The 14,001-nt window shown below is 24.0% G+C and overlaps 1 protein-coding gene across 1 annotated transcript in view; it reads right to left on the minus strand.

Moving 5' to 3' along the window:
* Sema5c (Semaphorin 5c) overlaps positions 1-13,761 on the minus strand; it is an 82,196-nt gene extending 68,435 nt beyond the window's left edge. The window contains exons 1-2 of the mRNA XM_075304922.1: positions 13,157-13,761; positions 3,412-3,605 (exon numbers count right to left, since the gene is read on the minus strand). Of these exons, the coding sequence (XP_075161037.1) occupies positions 3,412-3,604 (193 nt within the window). The 5' untranslated portion in view covers position 3,605; positions 13,157-13,761. The remainder of the gene's footprint in view (positions 1-3,411; positions 3,606-13,156) is intronic.
* Between the last annotated feature and the right edge of the window lie 240 nt (positions 13,762-14,001).

Below are 14,001 nucleotides of genomic sequence, written 5' to 3' on the forward strand. Positions count from 1 at the left end.
GATGCAGACAACATGATAAAGAAATAATTTGTGTTTTTGCAATCTCAACAGAAAAATTATGAAAAGGAAGACGAAAGTATATATTGAAATGAAAATAAAACATTGGATAAAATATGAGAAGTCGATGTTTTTAGGAATGGCTGATGTTAAATTGTAATTCGAATAAACAAAAATATATATTACAAATTTGAACAAACCTAAAAGGCAGATAAGAAATATCCAGACCAGAAGAGGGTACAAAAAATTCAAAATTTAAAAATTTTGAGACATATGTGTGAATGTAGTTTAGACTGACAATGTCAAAAGTCGGTGGTTTAATTCAAATATAGGCTATGGCTTATATTAAGGCTTTTGCATTTTTAGTTCAAAGTTTATTTTGAAATTAAGAAAAAAATTATAATTTAAATAATTTGTTATAATGTGGATATTTCGATTGAAATTTATTTATACATGAATAACTTTGTTAATATATCGCATAATTACTTTAAAGCGTGCTCAATAGGCTTCATTTGTATCATTTCATTTGGCACAGTGAGTTATTACTTCATATTTGCAATTAGGCATTACATTGGTTCAATAGAACGACTATTATTATTTTTTATTTTTTCTCTAAAAAAAATTGTCAATTAACTTCGTTCTAGACATTTTTCCGGACACAATAAAAAGCACGCAGTACAAAAGATTATCCAAGGCGAGGTGCAATCGCCTCATATCGGCTAAATTATAAATTTGTGTCGAACAATGTAATGCGAACGTCTTCCGCATTATTGGGCTTAAGAAAAATATGCGTTATCAGCTCGATTGACATGACCAGAGAATTTCTATAAAAATTACGATATACGATTACCAATATATTCCAAACTAAAGTGTATATGAAATTTTCAAAAAGACAAAATTTGTCAAAATCTTATTTCTATAGAAAATTTTGCCAAAATTTTATTTCTATAGAAATTTTTGTCAAATTTTTATTTGTTATAGAAAATTTTGTCAAAATTTAATTTCTATAGAAAATTTTGTCAAAATTGTATTTCTATAGAAAATTTTGTTACAATTTTATTTCTATGGAAAATTTTGTCAAAATTGTATTTCTATAGAAAATTTTGTCCACATTTTATTTCTATAGAAAATTTTGTCAAAATTTTATTTCTATAGAAAATTTTGTCAAAATTTTATTTCTATAGAAAATTTTGTCAAAATTTTATTTCTATAGAAAATTTTGTCAAAATTTTATTTCTATAGAAAATTTTGTCAAAATTTTATTTCTATAAAAAATTTAACCAAAAAAATTTTTTTATAGTCAAAACTTATTTCTATAGAAAAATTTGTCAAAATTTTATTTCTATAGAAAAATTTGTCAAAATTTTATTTCTATAGAAAATTTTGTCAAAATTGTACTTCTATCGAAAATTTTGTCAACATTTTATTTCTATAGAAAATTTTGTCAAAATTTTATTTCTATAAAAAATTTGATAAAAAATTTTTTTCAAAATTGTAGTTCTATCGAAAATTTTGTCAACATTTTAATGCTATAGAAAAATTTGTCAAAATTGTATTTCTATAGAAAATTTTGTCACAATTTTATTTCTATAGAAAATTTTGTCAAAATTGTACTTCTATAGAAAATTTTGTCAAAATTTTATTTCTATAGAAAATTTTGTCAAAATTTTATTTCTATGAAAAATTTGATCAAAATTTTTTTTCTATAGTCAAAACTTATTTCTATAGAAATTTTTTTGCAAAATTTTAGTTCTATAGAAATTTTTTTCAAAATTGCAGTTCTATAAAAAATTTTGTCAACATTTTAATTCTATAGAAAATTTTGTCAAAATTGTATTTCTATAGAAAATTTTGTCAAAATTTATTTCTATAGAAAATTTTGTCAAAATTGTATTTCTATAGAAAATTTTGTCAAAATTTTATTTCTATAGAAAATTTGATCAAAAATTTTATTTCTATAAAAAATTTGATCAAAAATTTTTTTCTATAGTCAAAACTTATTTATATAAAAAATTTTGTCAAAATTTTAGTTCTATAGAAAATTTTTTCAAAATTGTAGTTCTATAGAAAATTTTTTCAACGATTTAATTCTATAGAAAATTTTGTCAAAATTGTATTTCTATAGAAAATTTTGTCAAAATTTTATTTCTATCGAAAATATTGTCAAAATTCTATTTCCATAGAAAAAAGCTCTCAAAAATTAATTTCTATAGAATTTTGTTAAAATATTAGTTCTATAGAAAATTTTGTCAAAATTTTACTTCTATAGAAAATTTTGTTAAAATTTTAGTTCTATAGAAAATTTTGTCAAAATTTTATTGCCATAGAAAATTTTGTCAAAATGTTATTTCTATAGAAAATTTTGTCAAAATTTTAGTTCTATAGAAAATTTTGTCAAAATGTTAGTTCTATAAAAGTTTTGATCAAAAAAAAAAATTTTATAGAAAATTTTGTAACAAATTTATTTCTACAGAATTTTTTGTAAAAATTGTAAAATTTTTCCAAAATTTTATTTTTATAGAAAATTGTGTCAAAATTTTATTTCTATCGAAAATATTGTCAAAATTCTATTTCCATAGAAAAAAGCTCTCAAAAATTAATTTCTATAGAATTTTGTTAAAATATTAGTTCTATAGAAAATTTTGTCAAAATTTTACTTCTATAGAAAATTTTGTTAAAATTTTAGTTCTATAGAAAATTTTGTCAAAATTTTACTTCTATAGAAAATTTTGTTAAAATTTTAGTTCTATAGAAAATTTTGTCAAAATTTTACTTCTATAGAAAATGTTGTCAAAATTTTAGTTCTATAAAAAAATTGATCAACACATTTTTTTTTATAGAAAATTTTTTCAAAAATTTATTTTTTGTAAAAATTGTTTTACTATAGAAAATTTTGTCTAAATTTTATTTCTATAGAAAATTTTGTCAAAATTTTATTTCTACCGAAAATTTTGTCAAAATTTTATTTCTGCAGAAAATTTTGTCACAATTTTATTTCTGCAGAAAATTTTGTCAAAATGTTAGTTCTATAGAAAATTTTGTCAAAATTTTACTTCTATAGTAAATTTTGTCAAAATTTTGATAGCATGTTTTTTTCCTATCCCCATTTTATATGGTGGCCACAATTTTCAACAGTTCAAGTGTATTCAACCGAACAGATAAGAATCTATCACCAACTCTTCTTGAATACCCATCCAAGTGTGTGGTCTAATGGGGTAATTTTTGTTTTTATAAATTTTTTTATATATATATATATATTTTTCAAATTGTCTAATATTCAACCCTTATCACTTATTAAGCAATCCCACACACGCACACAGTTATGCTTTCCATGTAAAGTGATAACGTCCAAACTAATCTTGTCGTAATGTTTCTAATGTTGCAAGAGCATAGAAATGATTTTTATTTTCTTACCTTGATACGATATGAATCGCGAATCGTTTTCTATTCGGTCATAAGATGCTCCAATTTTGGTTGCAGTATGACCTGGAGGTTCCAACACCGCCTCCGTGGGATAATGTTGATTGGCCAAAGTTATTATTAATATCACCAATTGTAAAAACATTGTGCTTGTTTTTGGATTACTTATCGGCAGGTGTGTAATCATGCTGTAAAGAAAACAAATAAAAGCAAAAAAGAAACAACATAGAAAAATTAGTATTATGAAAACAATGAATAAACAAAAGGGGAAGATATTTTCATAGGCTACACCATGGGATGTAAAAAACACACTATACAATATTTTCGAAATTTATACAAAGTGGCGTAATTTTTTCATTAATAAAAAAATATACAAATTAAATTCATGATTACGTGTTTTTTTTTCTATAAAAATTTTGTCTACAATTTTATTTCTGTAGCAAATTTTGTCAAGCTTTTATTTCTATAGGAAATTTTGTCAAGCTTTTATTTCTATAGAAAACTTTGTCAAAATTTTATTTCCATAGAAAACTTTGTCAAAATTTTATTTCCATAGAAAACTTTGTCAAAATTTTATTTCCATAGAAAATTTTGACAAAATTTTATTTCTATAGAATATTTTAGCAAAATTTTATTTCTATAGAAAATTTTAGCAAAATTTTCTTTCTATAGAAAATTTTAGCAAAATTAAATAGAACATTAAAATTTTTTCCAATAGGAAATTTTTTAAAAATTTTATTTTTATAGAAAATTTTGTCGAAATTATATTTCTATAGAAAATTTGTCAAAATTTTGCCAAAATTTATTTCTATAGGAATATAGGGGAGCCACCGTGGTGCAATGGTTAGCATGCCCGCCTTGCATACACAAGGTCGTGGGTTCGATTCCTGCTACGACCGAACACCAAAAAGTTTTTCAGCGGTGGATTATCCCACCTCAGTATTGCTGGTGACATTTCTGAGGGTTTCAAAGCTTCTCTAAGTGGTTTCACTGGAATGTGGGACGCCGTTCGGACTCGGCTATAAAAAGGAGGTCCCTTGTCATTGAGCTTAACATGGAATCGGGCAGCACTCAGTGATAAGAGAGAAGTTCACCACTGTTGTATCACAATGGACTGAATAGTCTAAGTGAGCCTGATACATAGGGCTGCCACATAACCTAACCTAACCATCTATAGGAAACTTTGACAAAATTTTATTTCTATAGAAAATGTTGTAAAAATTCTATTTCCGTAGAAAATTTTGTCAAAAGTTTATTTCTATAGGAAATTTGGTAAAATTTTGTAAAAATTTTATTTCTATGGAAAATTTTAGCAAAATTTTATTACTATAGAAATTTTCAACAAAATTATATTACTATAGAAAATTTTAGCAAAATTTTATTTCTATAAAAAATTTTTCCAATAGGAAATTTTGCAAACAATTTTATTTTTATAGTAAATTTGGTCAACATTTTATTTCCATAGAAACTTTTGCCAAGATTTTATTTCTATATACATCTTTGTCAAAATGTTATTTCTAAAGAAAATTTTATCAAAATTTTATTTCTATAGAAAATGTCAATTTTTTTTTTGTCAAAATATATAAACATTTTTTTTTAAATTTTATTTCTATAGAATATTTTGTCAAAATTTGATTTTTTTTAGAAAATTTTGTGAAAATTTTATTTCCATAGAAAATTTTAAAAAAATTTTAATTCTATACAAAATTTTTCAAAATTTTATTTCTAAAAAAAAATTATCAAAATTTTATTTCATTAGAAAATTTTTTTTTTCTAGATACAATTTTTCCAATATTTTATTTTTATAGAAAATTTTTACAAACTTTTATTTATTTTTATTCGTTTTGTTTTGTTATTTGTGGTTTTGTTCTTTAAGCATTGTTGTTGTTTTTTGATTTCAGCTTAAAACCATGCATTGACTAAACTACAAGTGTAGCTTAACCAACAGAGGAAAAGAATGTTTGTCAAATTTATTTGGGCAAAGCCCTATAAAATGCAAGATGGTTGGACGGACGCACCTTTTTTCGGAAGGTTCATGTGTGGTCCATTGTTGGGTTTAACTGCCTGAATTTATTCTGATAATTGGTTGATAGTTTTGCTGCAAGTGGAGGATGCTGATGAGGAATGTGGTAATTCCGAAACGTGCGTCCATCCAACCATCTTGCAGTCTATAGGGCTTTGCCCAAATAAATTTGACAAACATTCTTTTCCTCTGTTGGTTAAGCTACCCTTGTAGTTTGGTCAATGTATGGTTTTAAGCTGAAATCTAAAAACAACAATTTTTATTTATTTAGAAAATGTTGTCAAAATTTTATTTCTATAGAAAATTTTTGCAAAATTTTATTTCTATAGAAAAATATATTTCTATACGAAAAACTCAAAGTTTTATTTCTATAGGAAATTTTGTAAAATTTTTATTTCTATACAAAATTTTGTAAAAATTTTATTTTTATAGGAAGCTAGGGGATAGGAGAAAAATTAATTAAATAATGCTGGAAGGGTGAACCAACTATAATGCACAATGTTAATTGCAACTGGAAAGAAGGAAATAGAAGCTATACAGACTTTAAAAATTTTTATTTCTATAGAAAAATTTGTCAAACTTTTATTTCTATGGAAAATTTTGTCAAAATTTTTATTGCTATAGAAAATTTTGTCAAAATTTTTATTGCTATTAAAAATTTTGTCAAAATTTTTATTGCTATTGAAAATTTTGTCAAAATTTTTATTTCTATAGAAAATTTTGTCAAAATTTTATTTCTATAGCAAATTTTGTCAATATTTTATTTCTTTAGAAAATTTTTCGAAGGAAGCTAGGGGATAGGAGAAAAAATAATTAAATAATGCTGGAAGGGTGAACCAACTATAATGCACAATGTTAATTGCAACTCGAAAGAAGGAAATAGAAGCTATACAGACTTTAAAAATTTTTATTTCTATAGAACAATTTGTCAAACTTTTATTTCTATGGAAAATTTTGTCAAAATTTTTATTGCTTAGGAAAAATTTTGTAAAAATTTTTATTGCTATTAAAAATATTGTCAAAATTTTTATTGCTATTGAACATTTTGTCAAAATTTTATTTCTATAGAAAATTTTGTCAAAATTTTATTTCTATAGAAAATTTCTATAGAAAATGTTGTATAGAAAATTTTGTCAAAGTTTTATTTCTATGGAAAATTTTGTCAATATTTTATTTCTTTAGAAAATTTTTCCAATATTTTATTTTTATAGGAAATTTTCACAAAATTTTATTTCTATAGAAAATTTTTACAGACTTTTATTTCTATAGAAAATGTTGTCAATATTTTATTTCTATAGGAAATTTTATCAAAATTTTATTTCTTAGAAAATTTTGTCAAGATTTTATTTCTGTAGAAAATTTTTACAAAATTTTATTTCTAAAGAAAATTTTGTAAAAATTTTATTTCCATAGAAAATTTTGTCAAAATTTTCCAAAATGTATTTCTATAGGATATTTTATCAAAATTTTATTTCTATATAAAATTTTGTAAAAATTTTATTTCTATATAAAATTTTGTAAAATTTTATTTCTAAAGAAAATTTTGTGAACATTTTATTTCCATAGAAAATTTTGTCAAAATTTTTCCAAAAATGCATTTCTATAGAAAATTTTGTCAACATTTTATTTCTGTAGAAAATTTTTACAAAATTTTATTTCTAAAGAAAATTTTGTCAAAATTTTTCCAAAATGTATTTCTATAGGAAATTTTAGCAAAATTTTATTTCTATAGAAAATTTTGTCAAGATTTTATTTCTGTAGAAAATTTTTACAAAATTTTATTTCTAAAGAAAATTTTGTAAAAATTTTATTTCCATAGAAAATTTTGTCAAAATTTTTCCAAAATGTATTTCTATAGGATATTTTATCAAAATTTTATTTCTATATAAAATTTTGTAAAAATTTTATTTCTATATAAAATATTGTTTTTTTTTTTTTTTATTTTTTATTTATTTATTTAGTGTAAAATTAATTTACAAAAAATATAAAAAGTAACATTAGGACTGGTTGCCATGACCTTCACATAAGATTTTGTAAAATTTTTATTTCTATAGGAAATTTTGTCAAAACTTCATTTGTATAGAAAATTTTGTTAAAATTTTATTTCTATAGAAAATTTTATCAAAATTTTATTTCACTGAGAAGGCTCCCAAAAGATCGTTTTTAACCCGTTTTTGGACAATAAGAGTTTGCTCCTATAGCCAATCCCAAACTACACAAATTGACTGCCATAGCTAAAAATCATGTATTTGATGAATGAATCCATGAATTCCCAAAGAAACACAAAAATTGTTACACGATTTCAATTAATTGTGGAGCATTTTATTTGTAATATTGTTCCGAGTTTTCTATTGATTGCCTGATGTTCCCATAAAATTCAATCAATTCATAATGCAAAACAAATATTGTTCATCGCCTCCACTCTACTGTTAGCATGGAGTCTTGTAACTACACTCCCATTTCCTTGAATTCGAAAAAAAGAACACATCCAACAGAAAAAATAAAGGCTAAGTGCCTAATTATTTTCCAACAAGCCTTTTATGTCATCGAAATATCAAATTGATGTCATGAATGACACGTATATAAGAAAATCTTAACTGCATATATAAAAAAAAAATTACGAAAAAACGAAGAGCGTAAGAGGTTAGATTGCGTGGAATATACAAACTGTACAGAAGGCTACGCCTACCTAACAAATGAAAATCTATCGTCAATAATTGGCACACATCCATTTTAACAAAACAGAAAAAAACTGCATAATTTACTGAAACAGGTAAAACGATGGGATGTGCAACAGGACTGAAATGAGGCCCCAATCAAAAAATTTCTGAGAATTTTATTTCTATAGAAAATTTTTTCAAAATTTTATTTCTATAGAAAATTTTCTCAAAATTTTATTTCTATTGAAAATTTTGTCAAAATTTTATTTCTATAAAAAATTTTCTCAAAATTTTATTTGTATTGAAAATTTAGTCACAATTTTATTTCTATAGAAAATGTTGTCAAAATTTTTTTCTATAGAAAATATCAATATTTTTTCCACATTTAAATGTTCTCAAAATTTTATTTCTATACAAAATTTTCTCAAAATTGTTGTTCTATATAAAAATATAACATTTTATTTCCTAAACAAAAATTTCTCAAGTTTTTATTTTTTTAGAAAATTTTATCAAAAATTTTATTTCTATAAAAATTTTCTCGAAATTTTATTTCTATAGAAAATTTTGTCATAATTTTATTTCTATAGAAAATGTTGTCAATTTTTTTCTATATAAAATGTTGTCAATATTTTATTTGTATACAAATTTTCCTCAAAATATTATTTCTATAGAAAATATTGTCAACAGTTTATTTCTATAGAAAATTTTTTCAAAATTTTATTTCTATATAAATTTTTCTCAAATTTTTATGTTTATAGACAATGTTTTCAAAATTTTATATCTATAGAAAATGTTTTCATAATTTTGTTTCTATAGAAAAATTTGTCAAAATTTTGTTTCTATAAAAAATTTTGAAATTTTAGAAGTAAAATTTTGAGAAAATTCTCTTTAAAAATAAAATTTTGAGAAAAACAAATTCTTTGTTATATGAGATACATATGGGAGCTATATCAAAATCTGAACCAATATGAACTATATTCAGCACACAGTTAGAATGTCAACTTGACTCCCTGTGACAAAATTCACCACAATAAATGGGAATGAAACTATGGCCTCTGTGAGCTATAACTAAATCTGATCCGATTTGATATATATATATATATATATATATATATATATATATATATATATATATATATATATATATATATATATATATATATATATATATACACAGTCTCACACAAGTTTACATACGGTTAAAAAATTTATATTTTCTTTAAATAATAAAATTTTAAAAAATATACATATATATATCCTTTAGTTTTAGTAAATTAATTTAAAAGACAAAGTATTTGTTAATTTTCAAGAAGATTTTTTTGGTGTGGATTATAAACAACAACAAGAAACGGGTTTAGTTAAGAGGTAAAAAACTCAGGGGTATGTAAACTTGTGTGAGACTGTGTATATATATATATATATATATATATATATATATATGGGAGCTATACTTAAATCTGAACCGATTTCTTCGAAAATCAATAGGGTTCTATTCTGACCCAAAACACATACTTGTGCCAAATTTGAAATCGATTGGACTAAACCTAGACTTTGATCACAAAAATGTGTTTCCAGACATACGGACAGACGGGCATGGCTATGTCAACTCAGACGCCCACCCTGAGTATTTTTCCCAAAGACACCATGTGTTTATATCGTCTCCTTCTGGGTGTTTCAAACATATGCACTAACTCATAATACCCCGTTCCACAGTGTGGCGTAGGGCGTAAAAATATGGGAAACATTTAAATGTGAACCAATTTTTAGGCAACTTCGCAAAAGTGTATTTATGAAAAATTTGTCAAAATTTTATTTATATAGATTTTTTTTTTTCAAAATATTATTTCTATAGAAAATTTTGTCAAAATTTTATTTCTATTGAAATGTTTGTCAAAATTTTATTTCTATAGAAAATTTTGTCAAAATTTTTATTTCTTCAGAAAATTTTGTCAAAATTTTATTTCTATAGAAATTTTGTCAAAATTTTATTTGTATACAAAATTTTCTCAAAATTTTATTTCTATAGAAAATTTTGTCAAAATTTTATTTCCATATAAAGTGTTCTCAAAATTTTACTTCCAAACAAAATTTTCTCAAAATTGTATTTCTATATAAAATTATCTCAACATTTTATTTCCTCAGAAAAATTTTCTCAAGATTCTAATTTTTGTAGAAAATTTTATATCTTTTCTCGAAATTTTATTTCTATAGAAAATTTTCTCAAAATTTTATTTCTATATAAAATATTCTCAAATGTTTAATTCTATAGAAAATTTTGTCATAATTTTATTTCTATATAAAATTTTCTCAAATTTTTATTTCTATATAAAATTATCTCAAAATTTTATTTGTATACAAATTTTTCTCAAAATTTTATTTCTATAGAAATTTTTCCCAAAATTGTATTTTCTCAAAATTTTATTTCTATAGAAAATTTTCTCAAAATTTTATTTCTATAAAAATTTTTCTCGAAATTTGGTTTCTATAGAAAATTTTGTGGAAATATTATTTCTATAGAAAAATTTGTCAACATTTTTTTCTATAGAAAATGTTTTCAAAATTTTATTTCAATATAAAGTGTTCTCAAAATGTTATTTCTATACAAAATTTTCTCAAAATTATATTCCTATATAAAATTATCTCAAGATTGTATTTCTATATAAAATGTTCTCAAATGTTTAATTCTATAGAAAATTTTGTCATAATTTTATTTCTATAGAAAATTTTCTCAAATTTCTATTTCTATATAAAATTATCACAAAATTTTATGTGTATACAAATTTTTCTCAAAATTTTATTTCTATAGAAAATTGTCTCAAAATTTTATTTCTATAGAAAATTTTCTCAAAATTTTATTTCTATAAAAATTTTTCTCGAAATTTGGTTTCTATAGAAAATTTTGTCAAAATTTTTTTCTATAGAAAATGTTCTCAAAATTTTATTTCAATAGAAAGTGTTCTCAAAATGTTATTTCTATACAAAATTTTCTTAAAATTATATTCCTTTATAAAATTATCTCAACATTTTATTTCCTCAAAAAAATTGTCTCAAGTTTTTATTTTTTTTAGAAAATTTTATTTCTATAAAAAAATTTCTCGAAATTTTATTTCTATAGAATATGTTCTCAACATTTTATTTCTATATAAAATGTTTTCAAAATTTTAATTCTATAGAAAATTTTGTCATAATTTTATTTCTATAGAAAATTTTGTTAACAAATTTTTTTATACCCACCACCATAGAATGGTGACGGTTCATTCCGTTTGTAACACATCGAAATATCGATTTTCGTCTATATAAAGTATATATATTCTTGATCAGGGAGAAATTCTAAGACGATATAACCATATCCGTCCGTCTGTCTGTCTGTCTGTCTGTTGTAATCACGCAACAGTCTTCCATAATGAAGCAATCGTGCTGAAATTTTGCACAAACTCGTCTTTTGTCTGCAGGCAGGTCAAGTTCGAAGATGGGCTATATCGGTCTAGGTTTTGATATAGTCCCCATATAAACCGACCTCCCGATTTGGGGTCTAGGGCTTATTGAAACAGTAGTTTTTATCCAATTTGCCTGAAATTGGAAATCTAGAGGTATTTTAGAACCATAAAAAGTTGTGTCAAAAATGGTGAGTATCGGTCCATGTTTTGGTATAGCCCCCATATAGACCGATCTCCCGATTTTAAATATTGACCTTATAGAAACCGTAGTTTTTATCCAATTTGTCTGAAATTGGAAATCTAGAGGTATTTTAAGACCATAAAGAGGTGTGCCAAAAATGGTGAGTATCGGCTCATGTTTTGGTATAGCCCCCATATAGACCGATCTCCCGATTTTACTTCTTGGGCTTCTAGAACCCGCAGTTTTTATCCAATTTGACAGAAATTGGAAATCTAGAGGTACTTAGGACCATAAAAAGGTGTGACAAAAATGGTGAGTATCGGTCCATGTTTTGGTATAGCCCCCATATAGACCGATGTCCCGATTTAACTCCTTGGCTTTCTAGAAACCGTTGTAAATATTTCTGGTATTTTAGGCTCACAAAAACGTGTATCGGATTAAGTTTTTATCGGTCCATATGGTAAGGCCTCCATATATACCGATTTCACTTCTTGAGGGTATAGAAGGCGCACTAATCATGAAAGTTGCTTGAAACTAAATGTAAAATTTCCAGATTTTACTTCTCGGATGAAAATCTACAGATTTAAGATTTCAAATCAAGACGTTATTTTATAATTTTCTTGTACACTTGCAAGAGATGTTAATGAGTCCTCAAAAACTCAAAAAAATGGTTCTTATAAATCCAGAATCTTAGATAGTCTTCATAGGTAAAATCTTTAAATTTATCTTCGGGAAGTGTACTGCTTGATCTGTCATCAAACCCCCCTGAAATTTTAAAAGGAAACTATATTATAATATTTGATTCATGGTAGTGGGTATTTAAGATTCGGCCCGGCCGAACTTACTGGTGTGTATATATTTGTTCTATATAAAATGTTGTCAATATTTTATTTCTATATAAAATTTTCTCAAACTTTTATTTCTATATAAAATTATCTCGAAATTTTATGTGTATACAATTTTTCTCAAAATTTTATTTCTATAGAAAAATTTTTCAAAATTTTATTTTTATAAAATTTTTTCTCGAAATTTGGTTTCTATAGAAAATTTTGTCAAAATTTTATTTCGATAGAAAATATATGTTTGTTACATGGTGTAATTACCCATTTAATTTTAAGGTGAATTCAATAATAATTTCAATACTTCCTGGTTCTCCATTTACTTAAGTAAGAAAAAAACTAACAAAACTGTTTCGATTTAAACGTAACCCATAATCTCATTAAACTCTCCACACTATCAAGACATTACAAAATCTACGTTTGTATTTTCAATTCACATATCGCTCTAGGTCCATGAGATAGAAGAATCATAGATAAATACTTCGGAAGCTTCAATGTAACTGCTAATTTACGAAAAATAGGCCACGAACCAACCAAGTATTTTGGTTTACATTTTTGGATTTTTGTATGGAGTAACCTGAATGTTTGGGGGTACCCACCTTTTTGTTCGAAACTCCAAAATAATCCTCTTAGCAATTATGATCACTGGAAATACGACTCCAAATGATCATTAGGTAAATCCCAGATTTTATAAAACTTGGCGAAATTTTTCAATAAACATTTACTTTGGCATACTCATAAAACTTTTCAAATGAAGCCATTTTGATTATTATGTTAAAGCTCAATTTTGTTATTTTTATGTAGTTTCCCTCTTTTTTTTTGTTGTTTAGTATTCTGTTTTCAACACAAACACTTTTTTATTGAAACCCATTAATCTTTGCTTTGTATTATTATTTTTTTTTATTGCTTAATTATTTGTGGGGTTTCATTTTATGGGAAATTATTTTCTTTTTTTTATAAAGAACCCGTTTAATTTTATTTAATATTGATTTTTTTGCGTTCAAAAAAAAAAAAAATCTCTATCAAATTCCACAATTTTTTCTTATTAGATTTTTTTTTTTGTATCTTTTTTTCTGTTTTCTATCTTCAAACACTTGGCTTTTAGAGAATCTTAATTCTCCATTTATTTACGAATTGTCATAAAACTACCGTCACAGAGTAATGCTTAAGCATCGTATCATGCTCTTCAACACACGCTAACAAGACGAAGTATAAACACGAACTGAAGTTTAAATTGAATACAAAAATATTTCTCATATATTTTTTCAATATTGGCGAGAGTTTAGTGAGTGAGAAAGAGTGAGAGACCGCGGGTGAGAGTATCTTTTTTAAAACAAGCCATGTACTTACAACATAGAGGATCTCCAGCAACAAACACATGTGTCGGCCCATGTTATACATACCACCAAATCCCCAGCCCAGATCCATGTGGGCAATGTTTACA

The sequence above is a fragment of the Haematobia irritans genome, chromosome 4 (genome assembly GCF_050003625.1).
Source record: "Haematobia irritans isolate KBUSLIRL chromosome 4, ASM5000362v1, whole genome shotgun sequence".
Classification (NCBI taxonomy): Eukaryota; Metazoa; Arthropoda; class Insecta; order Diptera; family Muscidae; genus Haematobia; species Haematobia irritans.